General features: G+C 36.7%; 1 protein-coding gene across 3 annotated transcripts in view; it reads right to left on the bottom strand.

Annotated features, from left to right (window-relative positions):
- The window catches only part of LOC114667472 (paramyosin-like), a 91,798-nt gene that overhangs the window by 45,042 nt on the left and 25,273 nt on the right, over positions 1-21,483 (bottom strand). For 2 of the 3 annotated variants that reach the window (XM_028822780.2, XM_051920872.1), the window contains exons 7-10: positions 14,362-14,502; positions 13,802-13,921; positions 4,318-4,422; positions 1,759-1,947 (exon numbers count right to left, since the gene is read on the bottom strand). In XM_028822780.2, the coding sequence (XP_028678613.2) occupies positions 1,759-1,947; positions 4,318-4,422; positions 13,802-13,921; positions 14,362-14,502 (555 nt within the window). The remainder of the gene's footprint in view (positions 1-1,758; positions 1,948-4,317; positions 4,423-13,801; positions 13,922-14,361; positions 14,503-21,483) is intronic. The other variant, XM_051920873.1, reaches the window with a different exon arrangement.

The raw sequence follows: 21,483 nt of genomic DNA, 5'->3' as shown, positions 1-21,483 counted from the left end.
AATAAAAAGGATAGCAACACACTGGCTGCTTAGTCTTTAAAGGGAAACTTTAAAGCATTCAACTGGTGAATGAAACTGAAATCAAGAATTAATGTGTCAGCATGATCTATACTGTGAATTTGTAAGCCCATCCCCTAACTGCCATGTTGATTTTTGGTATTCTGGTTCTTCCACCAGCACAATACTAAACCAGTGATTTCACCAGTCTGCTCTTTTTTGGCAATTTAAATCAAGATAGCTACATTATTTCACAGAGTTTTTTTTCCAAAACTCTTGCATGAAGAATCACTTTTCAGTATTAAATGAGAAAATGGAACTAATGCCCTCCAACAAGGACAGGTTGCTCTAGGTTGCTTAAAACGCAGCAAGACAGTTGGTTGCCGTACCCTACATGCTGGACAAATAGGCAAGGCTTGTGACTTTTTGGTACATTTGAACACATTGGTCATTTAAACATTGTCTGAGGTAAACAACTACATTTCACAATAATATCCACACTTGTAGGGCTGCTGGGAATTTAATGATGAAAGTTTTTTTTCTTTGATTATACTTTGGTGTTCATCACTTTTAGAAGAAGTATTCACACATGGATATAAATTCTGTCATATTTCTTTGGGGTGTCAAGTAGATATTGAGCAAGCTTTTACCAGCTACACAATCCTAGGGTTGAGTGTCGTCATGCACAAGGTCAACACAATTCACTATTTTTTCTTGGTTAATGCTAGCAGGTAACATCATGCCACTCTCTGAATTCAACACAACCTGGTTTTGCTGGGAAGCTTAAAACACAGGTAAGATAATTCAGCTCCTTTCCCTCTGTATGCCTGCACCAAATGTCTGACTTTCTGGTATTTTTTTTTTTTTTAAATGTGCTATTCGTTTTTTTATTGTCCACAGCACATCTGCTGGCTCCATTTTCTTAATAGTTTTTGAATATCTGGCATTTGGAAATAACGATTATGATTGGATTTTTAATAAGGTCATGCCTTTCACTCACATTCAATGTAATAGATATTATTTAACATTATACACAATTTGCCATATCGTATTTCTAAATGCCACATCTTCACTCGCCAGCACTCTCATTCTCTATATTTACATTACTTGAAATTTTACAATTACCATTCAATCAGAATAATGTCCAATATAAAACCTACAGTTAGAAACTTGGCATATACTAAAGCTGGTGTCAGAGTCATACTTTTTAAGCTTTTTGGAGTTTTTAGGTTTCTAGAAAGACTTTACCACCTTGTTTCATTATTTTCTTTTAATGTATTAGTATTTTGTTCTTTCTATAAAGTAAGGATTGGTTACGTGTTTTGTGTGTTGTATTAAGTAAATTATATTATTCGCACATCAAAAGTGTTAGAAGACGAATTTGTCTGATGAAGCCAAACAAAGTGGAAATGAAAGCAAAACCAAATATATAAAAATCGCCCTTCTAGACAGTTAGCCTATTTGCTGTAGTAAAGGTGTTTACATGCACTCAGTAACTTTGATAGTTACTGACGCCTGTAAGTAAAGTAAATCCATTAATGTGATTAACCACAATATTCCATGATATAGTGAAAGATAGGTGAAGCATTACAAATTCTTCACTCTAATATTTACATGTGAGTCATATTAAAAAATATGATAGTCTAATATAATTTACATCTGGTTTGAAAACCAATATGGTTCCATAATTTTACTTCTTTGTTTATTCTAATGTACACACAAAACATATATTAAAAAAGAATTATGCCTTGGAAAACAAACCTGCTTTACAGTCACCAGTTCTTCTTTCATCATAATCTTTTCTTGATCTTGCCTATTTGCCTGGGCTTTGGCATCTACAAGTTCTATGTGTAAATCACACACTTGGTCTGTGAAACCCTCCCTTCCCATCTGTGCACGCTGCAGTTCCATCTCCAGCTCCTTGACACGCTTGTGTAGCTGCAGCTTTTCCTATAAGAGGTTAAGACAGCTTTAAATCAAATAGTAAATTCATTAACAATTGAAATAAATTTCTTAACAACAGCAATAAAAATGCACTAAAGTAGAAACATAAGCAAGAAGGGTGAAAAATGTGGTTCATCTTTTAATTGGTACCGTGATGTGCACATGCCTCTCAATCTGAAATAATTCAAAATTTGTCATTTCAGGCTTCCCACAACATAGCATAACACTCTCAAACCCATTTAATCTAATCCAGAATGATGGGATGCTGGCACATATCCCAGTAATATTGGGTGAAATGCAGGAATCAACCTTGCATGGAGTGAATTTATATATGCATAAAAGGCACATTATTACAAACATGTTAATGTGCCATAGCCAATTAATATTGCCCACATGAAAGGTGTACTTGCATTCACTGTAGAGGGAGTCAAATACTTTGTGTGGAAAAACATCAAGCAAAAATGCAAAGCATTCTACTCCCTCAGTCAGGATGAATACTTGAACTGAAGTTGAGAAGGATCTTTTGTAGATTTACAGTATGTTTCCTTTCCCCACAACATACAGTACCAGTATTTTCATTCCACAAATGGTCATAATTGCATAGATGTATATTTGTGTAATTGGATTATTCAGTGTTTTACTATTTATTTCTCCACTTACATCTCTAAAAAAAATTTTTTTTGAAAGTTTGAATGCATATACACTCTTTCTTCCAGAGAGCTGAAGCCCATACCAGCAGAAGATAAAATATTTAAATTAATACCAGGGGAGTTGCCAGTCCTTACAGAGAGCATATTTCACCCTGTATAAGTGGGTTTGCTTGGGCATGCAATTTAAAGCCCGAGTCCAGGAAATTAACTGAGTATATCCAATAAATAAGGGTTGAGATTAGTGTTGGGATTAGGATTGTTAGCTTTAGGGTTGGAAGCAGGAGTGGGGTAGGTTTAATGTTGATGTTAGGATTAGATTTGAGATTAGAATCAGGGTAAAGAAAATTCTGGCGTATAAGTATTTTCAATGACTTGTACATCCTCTATATCAATAAATAATTTATATACAATTCCATAGATATACTACATAGACAAAAGTATTGGGACGTCTAACCATTACACCAACAGGGATTTTAATGACATTGCATTCAAATACATAAATGTTAATATGGAGATGGCCCACCCTTTGCAGCTATAACAGCTTCAACTCTTCTTGGAAGGCTTTCCCCAAGATTTAAGAGTGTTTCTGTGGGGATTTGTGCCCATTCATTCTGTAGAGCATTTATAAAGATCAGGCACTGATGTTGGATAAGAAGGCCTGGCTCACAATCTCTGTTCCAGTTCATCCCAAAGGTGTTCGATGGGGTTGAAGTGATGGCTCTGTGCAGGCTAGTCAAGTTATTCCACACCGAACTCATCCAACCCTGTCTTTATGGACCTTGCTTTGTGCACTGGGGTACAGTCATGCTGGAACAGAAAAGGGCCTTCCCCAAACGGTTTCCACAAAGTTGGAAGCACAGTGTTCTCCAAAATGTCTTGGTATGCTGAAGCATTAAGATTGTCCTTCACTGGAAGTAAGGGGCAGAGCTCAAACCTTGAAGAACAGCCCCACACCATTATCCCTCCTCCACCAAAATTAATAGTTGGTTCTCCCGGCATCCGCCAAACCCAGACTCGCCCCCTTTGACTGCCAAACAAAGAAGTTTGATTCATCGCTCCATAGAACACGTTTCCACTGCTCCACAATCCAGTGGTAGTGTGCTTTACACCACTCCATCTGGCATTGGGCTTGGTGAGGTAAGGCTTGCATGCAGCTGCTCGGCCATGGAAACCCATTCCATGAAGTTTTTGTGCTATGGAATCAGCAGAGTGTTGGTGACTTTTACACACAATGCACCTTAGCAGTTGTTGATCCCACTCAGTGACTTTACGTGATCTTCCACTTCATGGCCAAGTTTATTTTGTTCCTAAACGCTTCCACTTTACAATATTACCACTTACTGTTGAACTTGGAATATCCAGCAGGGATGAAATTCCACAAACTGTCTTACTGCAAAGGTGGCATCCTATCACAGTACCACGCTTGAAGTCACTTAGTTCTTCAGAACGACCCATTTTGTTTCACAAAGGGTTGTAAATGGAGACTGCTTGGCTAGGTGCTTGATTTTATACACCTGTGGCAATGGGTTTAATTGAAGCATCTGAATTCAATAATTAAGTGGTGTGTCCCAATACTTTTGTCCATATAGTATTTGAAAACAATTGGTCTTACAAAATGTAGTACCAGGGGAGAGGATAACATTACTTAAAAAAATAATGAAATTCATTAGACAAAAAGGACCCTACAGATCCATTCATAAACCAACAAACTATTATATGGATTTACTTGCATAAAACGGTCCTTATCTGCTACCGCTGTAGCCAGCTTCAACTTCAGATCAGTGACATTTTCCTCCAGTCTTACTACTTTTGACGACAACAGTTCTTTTTCCTAAACAGAAAATATTTAAATATACAGTACATATTTATTTAGTCCGAACAAAGCATGAATTTCTAGTCCTCTAGTTTGACAAAGTTTACTGAAGTCTGAGTGCAATAGCTCAACTAAGAAAAATAAATAGGTGCCACTAGTTAAAGACAGTCTTGTCATGGGGTCAGATTTATAAAACTTGGTATATGCACAAATAAAGGCCCAAAATGTGCATAAGCAACTTTCCACACAAAAGCCGGGATCTAAATATAGGGTGGCCTAGATCTAACTATGCAACTTTTAATGCAATGCAGGAAAACAATGCAAGACAAAAGAATTGTTTGAAATATCTTGCAATAAACGAATGCAGGGCAGGTCCTGCCATCTATCAGCAACAAAAATAATTTTTTGTGAATACTCTATGTAATAAACTTAATAAGCTATAGCGTAATGAAAATTGCATAATTAGATATAGACCACCCTGTAGAAAACATGATAGGAAAACATACATATATTAACAGCAACTCTGAACCACCCATAGTAAAACATTTCATAGAAAGTGGAAAATGATACCTTTAATAAAGCAGGGAAATGTCCATTTATTTATATAGCACATTTAAAACAACATAGGAATGCTGTGGCCAAAGTGCTTTACAATAAAAGAAAAAAAAACATACACTTAACATAAACAACAAATAGAAATAAAATAAATGAACATAAATACAATCTATACTAATAAAAGGCAAAGCCCTCACTGACTGACTCACTCACTGACTGACTGACTCATCACTAATTCTCCAACTTCCCGTGTAGGTAGAAGGCTGAAATTTGGCAGGCTCATTCCTTACAGCTTACTTACAAAAGTTAGGCAGGTTTCATTTCGAAATTCAAAGCGTAATGGTCATAACTGGAACATATTTTTTGTCCATACACTGTAATGGAGGAGGCGGAGTCACGTATCGCGTCATCACGCCTCCTACGTAATCACGTGAACTAAAAACAAGGAAGAGATTTACAGCACGAGTCGCACGCGGGAACGAAGGTAAATGACGTTAATTTTTGACTGTCTTTTAATACTGTGTAAGCATACATATTAACACATGTGCAATTAAACGTGTGCATTTACGGGGTGATTTCTCAGGCTTAAAAGCTCACCTTTTATCAAACGCGGGAACAAAGGTAACTGACGTTGTTCACTGTCTTTTAATACTGTGTAACCATACATATTAACACATGTCCAATTAAACGTGTGCATTTACGGGGTGATTTCTCAGGCTTAAAAGCTCGCCTTTTACTAAAAAGGTAAATGCAAAACTATTTTCAATCAGTTTATTGAAACGCTCCCGTTAAGGATTGCAATAACATATTCGCGAGATAAAAGAACGAAGTAGGGGGAAATGGAGGAACAGCCGCAAACAGCGAAGAGCAAAAAATTAATTAAACAATTGAGAACGGAGCGAGTTAAGCATACAAGCATGTTCATAAGGGAAACAAACCACGGTGTAAAACGTAAGTTTAAATAAAGTTTATAGAAACGCTCCTGCTGCGGATTGCAATAACATATTCGCGAGATAAAAGTTTAATGAGAAGACACGAGGTATAAACGAACCACACGCCGTGGCGCAACGTTAGGGGCAACAGTTTCAACCATTCTATGATCTGCTTCTCGCAACTGAAAGACGGCACATGGCGGATGTTAGCCGACTTGCTGACCGCAACGTTAGGGGCTTCAAGTATGGCGCTGACGCCACATCTCAGTGCCAACACTTTGCAGACTGTACTTAAAAGACACGCCCTCCTCACTGGACAGTTAAAAACACCAATCAAACTAACGATGACATCAAGTATTACCCAATCAAAAGTAGGAAAGGAGGCATCTTCATAAAATGCGTGTGGGATGATTTGCATGAGACGCTGCTTTAAAAAAAAAATGATTACAAAAATACGGGATAAATCCCGTCCAGTATTGATTCAAAACGGGACGCGCAATTTCATTGTCAAACGCGGCACGATTCCGTATTTTAAAGGACGGGTGGCAACCCTACAGTGCCAGGTAACCACCCATACAATCAGATTGTGATTCAGACTAGGAATGCAATGAATGTAATTACCCCGATCTACATACAAGGCGAAAGTCTTGCAACATTCAAAGATGATGGTTTGGGATAATTAGTACTTATTAAGTACACCATGGAACATAAAGAGCTTATGAAGCCTTGAACCGAAAAAAGCAACATCTCAGAGATCGTACAAAAAAAAAAGGAGGTAATGTCGTTTTACTCGCTGTAGATTTTAGTGAAACATTACCAGTTATTCCACGAGGGAGACCAGCAGATGAACTCAACGCTTCTTTAAAATCCATGCTTCTCCCACGGTCGGTTATATGTCGCGTGTTCTCGGGTAGGTACACCAAAAAATGTATACATTTAAGCATGTAATGGGCAAAGAAAAAATGAGGTATACCCGAAGGCACTGCAGTAGTACTCAATGTAACTTTACTTCTTAAATGTTAATGTTTTACTGTTTAATCATTTATACGCTTCTTATATATTGTTCAAATTCTTTTATCAAAATACCAGTGACAGCGCAATGCACGATAACATGGAGTGAATACACCATACGCATCTGCCCACGGCCGCCCTGGTGTGCGCAGATAGGAGTTGATTCTAAAATAAAATAAACATAAAAAGAGTAATACAATCATCACCCATAAAGCGGATAGCAGACGTGACGTATTATATGTGTACCACATTTCAAGTCAATAGGTGAAACAGTTTGCAAGCTACAGGTGATTTAAATATCCTGGACAGACCAACGAAAAGCCACGGTAGCAAATTATACAAGAAGATTTTACTGTTTAATTATTTATATTTATATGAAATGTGCTTCTTATATATTACTTCATATTCTCATATGATAATGATGTTAATGTTGTTTATATTGATTTCTATGTTATTGTAAGTGCATCTATGTGTGTATATGTATGTATGTATGTATGTATGTATGTGTATATATATATATATATATATATATATATATATATATATATATATATATATATATATAAAAAATATATATATAAAAAATATATGTGTATATGTATATATAATATATCTGTATATGTGTGTATATGTGTGTGTATATGTGTATATGTATATATATATGACAGCAACACTCATAACAATGACAACACAATTACATTGACAATCATGTTACGTTATTTTTAAAATGTTTCCTTTACTTTTTCATAACCTCTTTAACACACTACTTCTCCGCTGCGAAGCGCGGGTATTTTGCTAGTAAATAATAAAGAGGAGTAAGATTTCAATAATCACAATGAGGAAGCCATCAGTATTACTGAAGGTCACGGAAAGAAAGTAAATAGAAATGAGTCTTTAATCTTGTTTTGATCAGCTCAATTGTGGACGACTCCTTTATGTGATGAGGTAAAGAATTCCACAGGCGAGGAGCAGCAGCTGCAAAAAGCCCTGTCCCCCTTAGTTTTACACTTGGTACGAGGGACAACAAGAGACAACTGACCAGAAGATCTAAGCACTCTAGATGGCTTGGGTAAAGCACACAATTTGGATAAATAGGCAGGAGCAAGCCCATGTAAAGATTTAAAAACTAGCAACAAGATTTTAAAATCAATTCGAAAATCGCCAGGCAGCCAGTGTATAGAAGCTAATATTGGAGAAACAGAATCAGACTTTCTTGGATCCCTGAGGAACACCACTTTTAAGAGGAGCAGTAGATGAAAAAGAGGAATTTAAAGTCACTGAAAAGTGTCTACCAATTAGATATGAACCAGTTAAGAGCAGCCCCTTTAAGCCCAACAAGATGTTCAAGCCGCAACAGTAATATCTCATGGTCAATAGTGTCAAAGGCAGCGGACGGGTTAAGGAGGACAAGGACTGCAGCGCCACCAGAGTCAGTAATAATAGAGATGTCATTGAATACTTTCAGGAGGGCCGTCTCAACACCATGATAACGCCTAAAGCCAGATTGGTAGATCTCAAATAAATTATTGGAGTTAAGGTGATCAACCAATTGATTATAAATAATTCTTTCTAATATTTTAGCCAGAAATGGCAATTGGGAAATCTGGCGAATATTGGCTAAAATTCCAGGATCTAATTCTGCCTTTTTTAGACAGGGACGCACTGCAGCATCATTAAAAAATGAGGGCACAACTCCCTCACTAATAGAACCATTGATAATGGCTAGTAAAGGTGGACCCAAAACATCAAAGGCTTCCACTAAGAGGCGTGGTGGTACAAAATCAAGAGGTAAGGTTTAAGGGTGTCAATAGTACTTTTTAACTGTGAAAGTGAGACAAGATCAAAAGATTCCAAGACAATGTCATGATTAACAGTAGGAAGTTCATAGCCAATTGGAACAATACCACAGCGGACTATATCAGTTTTACTAATAAAGAATGAAAGAAACTGCTCACATGAAAAAACAGTACTATTTAATCCCGTCACAGAATGAGGGTGAATAGCAGCGTTAATTGAATTAAATAAGACCCTGGAATTCTTAGAATGATGGGATACTAAATCAGCGAAGAAGTCATGTTTAGCTTTCTTAACTGCAACCTGGAAGTTGAATAGAGAAGTCCTAAAAATCTGTATAGAAATAATCAGTCCATCTTTTTTCCAACGCCATTCCGCAGTTCCACAGGCGCAGTGTAGCGGTCGCGTAGTTTCATTTAGCCAGGGAGCAGGTCTTCCCTTATTACAGCGTATCTTGAGCAGAGCAATTGAGTCTAAAACCGTTTTACAAGAAGAATTAAATTCTAAGACAGAAACATCGATACCATCTTATTGGACATGTACATCAAGACTAGAGAATATGGTTTTAAAATCGTACATAAAAGCGAGAACAGCGTGGAGCACAACTAGTAGCAGGAACATCAACAGTAATATTCAAATCCATCATTATAGAAAAGTGATCAGTAAAAGAAACATTGCATAAATCAATATTATTAACTGAAATATCTCGTGTAAGAACGAGATCAAGGGTGTGACCGAGAGAGTGAGTTGGCGTATTAATATGTTGTATAAAATCAAATGAGTCCAATAGTGATAAAAAGTCATTAACCAAAGGTTTTGATTGACAACAAACGTGAATGTTAAAATCACCAACAATAAATACTTTGTCATGGGAGAGGGTAATATCAGCCAGGAGATCCGAGAATTCAGAAATGAAGATATCATTAATTTCAGGAGGTCTATAAACCACAGCAAACAACAAAGAAGGGGAGCTGCAAACTTTGAAAAGTTGCAGTTCGAAGCTACTAAACGGACCCCTTGTAAGGCTCCGACACAAGAACATACTTTTAAAAATAGTGGCAATGCCCCCACCACAACGAGTCAGCCGAGGAGAGTTTAAAAATGAATAACCTAATGGTACCAAGTCAGTAAATCATGAAGAGTCACCATTTACAATCCAGGTCTCAGTGATGAAAAAGAAATCCAGTTTATTTAAGATAATAAAGTCTTACAGAATAAAACTTTTATTAGACACTAATCTCACATTCAAGAGAGCAGCCTTGATAGAAGTAGAAGAGCTTGCTGCGGGATGAGCATGGGTGAGCGTGCGAAGATTAGCAGCATTTACTCCCCGAGAGCACACCGAGGAAGAGTGATGCCACCTAGAGATAGAGAAATTAAATCTGGTATCCAGCACCCATGGACCAGGGATGGAGTCCTGTGCAGGAGAAGATGGGTCATAGACGACTCGCAGGCATCGGAAATCCAAGCTCTGGGACTTGAGTCGAGTCGGCGTTGTTTAACAGCAATACTGGCTCTTTTTCCATGGCAGCGGCAGGTTTGTTTGCGTCTGTGAGGGGCATTCTGCTCACTAAATGTTGCAAAGCCAGCTAAATGACGACTCAAGCATATCATTGTTCATATCACCAAGTCGTTATTATAATGCGCATTAACGTGAAAGGTATAGTAAACCTCAACAGTGAAGGACATGATATAATCTACCGTAGATGCCTTTTAGGTGGGGCAATGTCATTTTGCAGGATTGAAAACTAATGCAATCCCTTGTTTGCAATAATTGTATTAAGTAAAAATACAGTTGTGATTCATTCTCCACACATAAAATATCATTCAATACAGCCTTTTCATAGTCTAATTGCAGTAAGCAGTTACATTCCATTAATGTACAAGTCATCTGTGATGCTAAAATGAAACTGACAAACATCATAGCTAAGTGTCCTGGGTTAACTTGTCAATTATTTATTCTGAGGCAAAGTAGCTTTGAACGACAATTTGCTGATGGTTCTGTTAGTGTTGGCTAGCTTGTTAGTAAAGTAACTGGCTGAACCCTCGGTTTTTCATATGTCCTGTACTATTCATTGTAACAGGGATTATGCCATTACATGTGCCAGGAGATAGTGGCTACTGCTCAGATGCTGGCTTCCTTACACCTTTCCCTGACCCCCAGAGCGCAAAGGAGAGGCCCTAAAATACTGCACATGCTCTTTTATGCTCAGTGATGGAGCACATCATAGGACTCTTCAAATGTAGGTGGCAGTGTCCGGATTTGTCTGGTGGGAGACTGCTCTACCAGTCAAAAAAGGCTTGTGGCATCATGATTGCATGCAATGCGCTACATAACGTGGTATAGCATATTCTTCCACCCTCTGATCTCACTGATATGAAGTCAGAAGGCCACCCTCCCAACCCACCTACTGAGGTAGCAGCCCTTCCTGCTGTATGGCAGCATGAGGATGTGATGCCTCATTTCTGAAATGAATAAAAGGTGCATAGGTAAATTTTCTAACAAGATCTTTTTATGACTCAGATATTTCTGTTAGTAACCACCCGGTTTCACTGAGCTCCCAGCTCACCATGTCTGGATGCACTGATATACGTGGCATCATCTATAAATGCTTGTTTCAAGGCTTGAGAACCATATGCACTTTTACAAAATGAATGTAATTTACAAAGGCATAATTACATAGAAAAGGGCATATGCCAGGATTTATAAATGAAGATTTTTTTTGGTGGATGCATATTCCTGTTTTGTTTTTTGTTTTTTTTTTTACAGTTAAGTTACTTTCACACTCGAATCCACACGAAGTGTTATAAATGTGACCCCAGTGAATATTATGTTAATGTTAAGTTAATTTCCCTCTTTATATATTTTAAGGTCAGATGTAATATTTTCAGTTGTATATTTTAGTCAGTTTCATTAACTCTACAAATAACATTTTTATGAAACTCTTTGCAAAAAGTGGATGTAATTTGAATACTTCATTTGATACATATATTTTGTATAAAGAGAAATGTTTATTTTGTAAAGATGCATTTTCTACTTATTATTTTTATTTTCCTACTTCTATTGAAATTCAGATATTGTTTTAGATCGATTGGATCTTTAATCACAGTAGGAAAAACTTCTCTGGACCAACTAGTAAATGACTTATGGCCTGATGCCGATGTGAATAACTTGTAAGTTTATATGATACTATAGAGCATAGTATTCTTATTAGCCACCTTAGACAGTAGGTTGGCCTTTCTATGTGGTGCTTTAAACTGGATTCAAAATATAACGGTGAAAGTTTTTCTTCCAAGGTCAAATTCTATATTTTTCATGTCACTTTACTTTTTCCATAATCATGGTATTCATTAATTTACCATGAGGAATTATGTTCTTAAGTGCAGCAATTTTAAGAAATTCTAACAATATTGTGCCTGTTTTTGTGTTTTAAATGGAGTCAAGAGACATCGGTCCAAATGAGAAAACAAAAGCTTTAAAATGTACAATATATGTCCATTTTTAAGGTTAGAAGGTTGATGAGTATTGATTTACATCTAGAGATTCAACCCATATTGTAAAACAGTATGTTGTTTTCAGGAAAAAAAAAATTTTGGTGAAATTGCACCATATATTTAAAAAGACGGCCTGTTGTGTTCTTCACTTCAGTGCTGGCCTCCCTTCATGGAAACCATATTACTTTCAGTGATATGGTTTTCTGTAGCTCATTTCATGAATGCTGGAGTTATTTTGAATACATGTGGTAACATTCTCATGATTTACACAAATAAGCTGTCATTGTATACCAGCAATATTTTTATTATTAAGAAATAGAAAGGCAATGTCACACTAAACCATAAGATAGCAATAGCAGAATACCGAGACTTTGATGATTTCAAATACTGTAACTTAAGTGGTGTTCAGATTTCAGCTGTGGTGGTATGCTAACACAGAATGACTTTCATGCAGTTCTAAAATTATAAACCATAGCAGATTGTCACTATACGTTAACTTTGGTGGCATTCAGTCAGTAATAAACAACACAATTACGTTCTCCTAATTCAAAAACACCAGTCATTAATTCTAGCTGTAAGACTTAAGTACATGTTCCCTATCCTGACTATTCTTCACAACTACTGTCCATTGAGCACACACTAAATCTAGCCATTACAGCTGCAAAAAATTGCTCAGCACAATGCTCACAATATACATGCATTGAATATCTAGAGTTAGCACAGTGCAGCTTAGGGCAATATGGGTATATTTCATGCTAGCCAAAGGGTTTTTACATGTACAAAGCAGAATAAACATATTCAAAGGAGAGGAAGGCCTCTCAACCTCCTTTTCTCAACAAAAAAACATGGGCTATCCCAGAGGAACCAGATGCAAGATAGAAAATGGGACACTCAACTTTCCTCCACACAAATACACACTTACAAAAGGCATAAATATAGAAAATATAAATCTGAAAACATAAAATATAAAAAATCTGAAAAACAAAATCATTTAAAAAAATCTTCAAAGCAACTATTTACTCACATCTTTAGACAACAGCAAGATTATGGATTGTGAACGCATTATACAGGACATTTTATATGTCTTACAGACATTCAAGCTGTTTATATGTTCTACTCCTCTTATAATGGGCAAATTATCCCACAAGATCTTTTGGTAAAGATTGGGATATGTTTATGTTAAATAAGACTTTTATTGCATACATTATAAATAGAGAGAAATGTCAGAAGATAAATAGAAACGTTACAAGTGCAAGCCAAGGTAAATTCGGGAGAATTGTACATTCCCCAAAACAACCAACAACTCTTTTTCTGCATTTTAAGTGACTGATGGATGCCCTCTTGTGATGGTTAAAATTTTGAATGCAGATCAAATCAACATTGAAAATTGTGTATTCAAGACAGAAGCCAAATTTCCTCACACAGATTTGTGGTAATCTGTGGTAATCAGAAACAAACTACAAAGTCATATAGCTGAAATTTTGACAACTTTTAAAATTATCAGCATTAAATATTGAAACAATTCAACAATTATCAACAGAAAGGAATATATATTGTCCTAATTAACAAGAACCACAGAAAAGATTATTGTAGTTACTTTTGTCACTTACCAAACTAACGTTGCTAAAGTCTGTTCGAAGATCGTTAAGTTCATCTTGAAGACTGTCTTGTGCTTGGACTGAACCCCTTAGCATTTTGTTTTTCTCATTATTCTGGATATACCTCTGTTGCTATAATTAACAAGGGCATGATATAAGAAATTTTTCCTTTAAAAACTTTTCTAACATTGACAGTTGTTATTTTACTAATGAGTTCCAAATGAAGTTTCTGCCCCATTCTCCAAAATCTGTGGCTAGAGGTCTAGATTCTTTGGTCATCTACAGTCATATATCTAAATGTTAATGGCCATGATTTTCACTTTGAGAGACCACTGACAGAAACAGAATGTCATGAAAAGGCACGCAAAATATTGCGTTTTCTGTTATTTTGCCCATATTGAGTGGCTAAATGACTAGAAGGCAATGAAAAATGTTTAGAATCATGTTTGAACATTTCATGTTGAATTGACTGTATAGAAGCTCCCTCTAAACAAAGTAGGCTCAAAGTGGAGTAGGGATTATTCTTTAACTAACTGACAACAAAATAATGACACAGAACTATGCAACATTACCTTCGCAATTTTTAGCTGATCCATCATACGTTCTTTTTCTGCCTCCAATATCCTTATTCTGTCTTGACTTTTACTCAGGTCTTCCAATGCATCACGCAACTCATGCTCCACCTTCTCTTTTTCCTTCTCCTTTTTCTTCTCCTGTGCACACAGATTTTAGTCAAGTAGGACTTGCAACATTTAGTTTTATTTTGTTTTTGTAGAAAATGTGTCAGTCTTTGCGAAAATCAGTAATACATCAGCATCTTTCAAGTCTGTATATCTACCTTCTTAATGTAACAAGTTAGGGTCTGTTGCAATGCAACTCTGAATTAGGCTGATTACCTAGTTGGTACATGATACTCATATAAGTTTACTATCTTAACTTACCCAAACAAAAATGCTTTAAAATGAAAAGCCATACATTTCCATTTAAATAAAATTGGAGAAATTACCAGTACCTATTTTTTTGCATTTCGCCCTCCCCACCATAACCTATTGTCTATGTGGGAGGAGCGAAAGCTTTAGAATCATCAAAAATTTTGATCTACAGTATTCTACGTATCAATGTTTTTGGGTCCCCCGATACAGAAAACATTGATATCTCAATTATGGGTGTATGTCTATCTGTTTGTCATAATTTATTGAGGGTTAAAATGGCTGGACGGTAAAATACCAAACTCGAACCTTAAGCCTGTTATGAGATGATGATGTGCTGATCAGTTTTTGAGCCAAATTGTGCAAGAGAAAGAGACACTCTAGAGGAACTCTCAAATACTGTAATTCTACATTTAATAATGAATCCATCCATCCATTTTCTAACCCGCTGAATCCGAACACAGGGTCACGGGGGTCTGCCGGAGCCAATCCCAGCCAACACAGGGCACAAGGCAGGGAACCAATCCTGGGCAGGGTGCCAACCCACCGCAGGACACACACAAACACACACCAAGCACACACTAGGGCCAATTTAGAATCGCCAATCCACCTAACCTGCATGTCTTTGGACTTAGGGAGGAAACCGGAGCGCCCGGAGGAAACCCACGCAGACACGGGGAGAACATGCAAACTCCACGCAGGGAGGACCCGGGAAGTGAACCCAGGTCCCCAGATCTCCCAACTGCGAGGCAGCAGCGCTACCCACTGCGCCACCGTGCCGCCCTTTAATAATGAATGCTTCTCATAATCTCAATTGCTATCATAAGGACCTGTTCAATGATCAGAAAGATCAGCATCAATGTGGTAAATAATTACTGAAATGTTATAGAATAGTTCAGGTAACTTGGTTCCATGGTTGGAAAGCCTACTGACACTCATGTCCGAATTTTTTTTTATATATAGCTCCCTAATTTAGTATAACCTGGCATCTATTCTCCGAACCAGCTTTTCCCATTAAAGGATCATGGACAACCAGGGTCTAACACAACAGTATGCAAAGGTAAGAAATAAGGCTGAAAGGAATGGCTTTATATCACAGTGTACATTCGCTCACTGTCTGCACTAGCCCAACACACGGGAAGAAACCAAACTAATGTTAGGAAACTCTTGAGCTGAGTAGTAATGCCAATCCACCATCATGTTAAAAGAAAACCTTTAAAATACTTTTGATATATTATTGCTACATAATGGACAACACAGACAAACTTAAACTTGGAATAAGGTGTGGTATTTCATTGGAAAAGACAACATAAACATTATGTTTCTGGTTAAATAATGACCTTCTAATCTGTTACTTTTACCATTGACATACTGTATGCAAAACTGTCATTATTTTTGATTATGTACACCTCTCCTACTTTGTAACAGCCCTCTCTATACACAAAGTATAACAGTACAAGTCTCAACAGGCCTTATAAGGGAGGAGAGATGCATGATTAAAATGAAAAAATAGCTGGATGGCAGAAAGCCAAGAAAGTAATCCACTCAATAAATTAGTCAATGAGCTGTAGATGGCATACATGCTGTGCAAGTACACAAAATGCACAGAAAGGAACAGAAAACGGTTGATAAACCCCAGAAACTAAAAATACAAAAGGAATAAAGAAACTAATAAATAAACTCCAATTTAGCTTTGCATTGCATGTATTTAAGATGTAAAAGTCACACAAGTCAAACAGCAGTCAGATGATTTTTGATGCATTCCCATTAGGTGGCAATGTTTAAACCTCCATGTTACATTTGGATAAATGTATCTATCCCTAATTACTGATACTTTCTTTGTACCTTTTCTACAATTTGGAAGTTGTTTTAGATAAAATGGTGTGACTTTGAACCTAATAGCCTTGAGATGGAGCAATGCAGAAATCGTGCTCTAAAGTCAATTCAATTAGAAGTGACTTGAAATTGACTACTATTCAGTTGGTAAAAGGTATGGCGACTCTTTAAAATCACTATTGTGAAAGATGTAGCATGGTTGCACTCTGCTTCAAATCTCCCAGAGGACCATGCCTGTGGAACTTCTGCAATGGATGAATTCTGTAGAAAATAAAATCAGTGATAAATGAACCAAGACAACAGTAAACCCATGTTTAAGAAGTCAGGTTGTTGATTAAAAAATCAATGATTGATCAACTTGCTTTAAACAGATAAAAGTAAACCTATTAGATAATACCAAAAACAAATATATGTAGGAGTTTACCAAGCAATTTAAGCCTCTGGATTCTTGACTTGCATTCAAATTATATTTGGCTCAGACAAATAAATTGCTAAGTATTAGTAACAAACCTTTTTCTACAGATATATAGTATGCTTATAACATTTACACTATATTAAATATATATTATAGACACACTATATTGCCAAAAGTATTGAGACACCTGCCTTTACACACACATGAGCTTTAATGACATCCCATTCTTAAGTACATAGGCTTTAATACGGAGTTGGCCCACCCTTTGCAGCTATAACAGCTTAAACTCTTCTAGGAAGGTTTTCCACAAGGTTTAGGAGTGTATTTATGGGAATGTTTGACCATTCTTCCAAGAGAGCATTTGTGAGGTCAGGCACTGATGTTGAACAAGAAGGCCTAGCTCACTGTGTCCGCTCTAATTCATCCCAAAGGTGTTGTATCAGGTTGAGGTCAGGACTCTGTGCAGGCCAGTCAAGCACCTCCACACACCAAACTCGCTTATCCATTTCTTTACAAACTTTGCTTTGTGCACTGGTGTGCAGTCATGTTGGAACAGGAATGGACCATCCCCAAACTGTGCCATCAAAGTTGGGAGCATGAAATTGTCCAAAATGGCATTGTATGCTGAAGCATTAAGAGTTCCTTTCACTGGAACTAAAGAGCCAAGCCCAACCCCTGAAAAACAACCCCACACCGTAATCCCCCCTACACCAAACTTTTTACACTTAGCACAATGCAGTCAGGCAAGTGCCGCCAAACCCAGAGTCGTCCATCAGATTGCCATACAAAGAATTGTGATTCGTCACTCCAGAGGACACGTCTCTAGTGCTCTAGAATTCAGTGGCAGTGTGCTTTACACCACTGCATCTGACGCTTTGCATTGCACTTTTGGTAATATAGTGTGTATATATATATATTTTTCTATTATAAAAGGAAATCCTGCAACAAGACATTCTTGGAGATAATTTAAAGTCCCGTGAGAGATAATTTCAAGTCCCATGAGACAAGACTTTATGCAAAGAGACTTTGAAAAGTCCTGCCCTCCTCTCAAACATTTACAACTACGCACACGGTACAGTCATTTCTCATTCGAGTGAATGCTATTGTCAGACACAGTTCATGTGCTCTCAGCTCAGCTCCATTTAAATTCGTTTCTGAAAAGTATTCAGTTTCACCCTTTAAAGAAGCTTTTCTGGACAGTATTTTTAGACATACAATCTATTTGTTTCCTTTGATGTGGACCTTTTATGGACAATAATTTTATACATTCAAGATGACATCAAAGACTAAGCGAAGAAGAAAGGGCAATGTGTCAAAAAGGGGTGTTGGAGAGAAAAGAATTCCAAAACGAACAATAAATAAACGAATAATAAACGAAAATAAAGAAAGTAATAATCAGCATAGAACAAGTGGAATTGAAAACCTAGAAGGTCCAAGCGGGGTCTGAAATAAAAGACAAAGAGTAGAAGACAAAGTAGAACGTCATAAAGAGGTTCAAAAATGTTGGCGCAATACACATGGAGAACAGGTTAGAGATTATGAAAGTAGTAAAATTCGACAGTCTCAAAAAATTATAGTAAATATCGCATGAGCACTAACAAATAGAAATTATTACTCGGTGAAATAATGGAACAGCAAAAATATGGACATAGGTGATATGACAGAAGTATGTAGATATTGTTCAGCTTTAAAAGTTTAAGTCGGAGACTTGTAGATAGTCTAATTCATGTTGCCATCAGGGAAAAGTAGTGTTTCTTCCCAACGAAGAGGCATATCCACGAGAATGAAAAGATTTGTTGTTTGGTGAAAGTGAAATCCACAAACACTGCAGACAAAATATCCGAATCTACAATAATCTGTTCGCGTTTGCGTCATTCAATGCTCAGATCGTAGATTTACACAATTCAGGACCATATGCAATGAGAATCTGTGGTTCCGCAACAATTAAAGATACGGCAAGTTTAATTTCTAAGAAGCCACAATTCAGTCAGGTTTATATTTATGATCACAGAGAAGCGATGCAACATAGAATCGAAAGAGTTAAACGATCGGATGTTTTAAAAATTCTACAGCCAATAATGGATACAAATCCATACGTCCAAAAGTATCACACTTTACAAAAATGTATCTGCAAAACATGGACAAAGAAGTTTTCTTGGATCTCTATATGAATCCAAAAGATCATGCTCGCATATATAATAAACCAACATGTAACAAATTGTCAGCGATAATAGAGATATCAAAGACAGAGTTGATATTCGTGTTTATCCAAAAGCACAGCATGATTCGTCATTTCTAATAATTCGCCTCATTCTAATCCTTTACTATTTCCTTTGCTTTTCCCTGTTGGTGAAACAGGATGGTACTACAATATGAAACACACGAATTTGAATATAGTGAATATTGTATAGCTGTATCAGACATGTCTGTACTGAAGCAGGACACTGGTCATTTTCAAAGCAAATCTTTTGTATAACATACATCTGACAGAGGAGGCCATATTTGTGCAGCTTCTAATGAAGCTACTGTCTAAAGCAGGAAGTGGAGCGAGACATCAGGATGAAGGGTGTGAGAGAAACAACCAATGTGAAAGAGAAATTAATCTGCAAGCTCCAAAATGAATGTGTTCCCATTTCTGCCACCTGTTTCTTCAAAATGAGAATGATATTAAGCTAAACACATCAGTAATGAGATTAATTATTTTCTTTCTTATTAAAGTGTTGGGAAAATGTTACTAGAAAATTTCTATTTACTTATTTATTTACAAACAGGACTTGTATAAGAGCTGTTGGTTAATAAAATAAGCCAACAATTTCTGAATGTTATAAATTATTACTAAAGGTGCTTGCTCATTATTTTGATGTGCTTAGAATTAGACTTGATCTTCTCTCCTGTAACACTTGATTTTGATGATAACACACAGAATATGTGTCATGTAGTGTCACCATTACTTTTACTTATTATACAGGCCATATTCCAATAATAATATTAAGCAAATTTAATCATAATATGAAAGTTTGTATAATTTAACCTTTATGTATAAATTTTTCATTAAATAAAATTGCCATTTTGAGTAGTAAAGTTAAGTTACTGAAAGCAGAGAATAACAAAGACGTACTGAGGCCGTGACTGAATCATAATTAATGGGAATTAAAGCAAAAGTATGTACTCTAGAATTTCAGACTCTGAAAATATAATCAAGCTATATATCATTTTTGTTATGAAGGAACTAGATGTTTGAGAAATCCAATTAGATGTTTACTGTGGAATACTTTTCTATAAATTTTAAAATGATAACATCCTAGATTTAAGTGAATACTTTGCCATCTGTAGTGTGCATGAAAACAGTAAAGTACATCCAAGTAGCGTACAATGAAATCTTAATAGAAATTTAGGGTTTTGATTCGAAGAGTTCCTCAAAGAAAGCATCACGCCCAAACAAACATGGGAGAAACAAAACAAAATTAACACAAGACAGGAATGAACATAGGGATCTCCCTAAAAAGTACAAAGGTAACAAGAAAGTAAGAACACCTGTTACCTCTGTGAGCTTTTCTAAGGAGGGCTCATTTGCCCATTTGTCAGTTTGGGTGACCAACATCCTAATACAATAATATACCTGGAGGTTCTCCCCCTGCCACCCCACCTCTATCTCGCTTCTGTATCACAAAAGTCTTTTATGACCCAGATTCAATAGGCATCTCACCCTACTTTAGAGCATATTCTTGGTTCATTTCCAACCAAAGGTTTACTTGCCCTTAAAGCTTTGGGTCACTAAGATGGCATATCAGGTGTCTTACTTGTTAGAGGGAAATAATGGTTCTATGTATTTATTACCTGGTAATGTGTGCAGCCTGTCAGCCAGGAGGTACTGCTAACACTGCTCTTCCTCCCTGACTTTTTTGTTTCTGGACAGGGAGCCAGATCAAGTACCATTGCCAAATGCAGGGTAATCTCTTTATTCAACGGGAGATACTGCATGCCATCCAATATACTGTACATTTAAATGTTATTCCCTGCTTAATGTACATGTGAAGCACACAGCATGCTCTAGCTGCCCCTGTACTTCTTGTTGATATACATAATACCTTTCCTGATTTTCACTCTGTCTCCATTTTTTTATTTCTCGTTGCAACTTCCACAAGCCCTGTGCCTACCTGATAGTGTCCCTGCTCCTGGGAATCTCTTTGGCCAACTAGGCACTCCATCACATTGTATATAAATTTTGCTTCAAAATTTGTCACATTTTATTCTTGGTCAGACTAACCGTATCTACTACTGTATATCCTATTATGTATTCCTCATTTCTTAAGAATGTTTGTGCTTAGTATGCATTTGAGAATATTTGTTTCTCAACAATCTAACACAGTGGACAAGGCTGTGGAGTTGGTATGCAAAACCTTCAACTCCAACTCCTCTTTTTGTAATTAGACTAATTTATTTACTGTGTTGATTGAAAGCAGACAACATACAAGATGAAACTTCAAGGTAAAGCCAAACACTGACATTTGCAC

Source organism: Erpetoichthys calabaricus, chromosome 17 (genome assembly GCF_900747795.2).
Source record: "Erpetoichthys calabaricus chromosome 17, fErpCal1.3, whole genome shotgun sequence".
NCBI classification, from domain to species: domain Eukaryota; kingdom Metazoa; phylum Chordata; class Cladistia; order Polypteriformes; family Polypteridae; genus Erpetoichthys; species Erpetoichthys calabaricus.
Note: the sequence above shows the minus strand (reverse complement) of the source record. Positions and strands in the feature narration are given on the sequence as shown.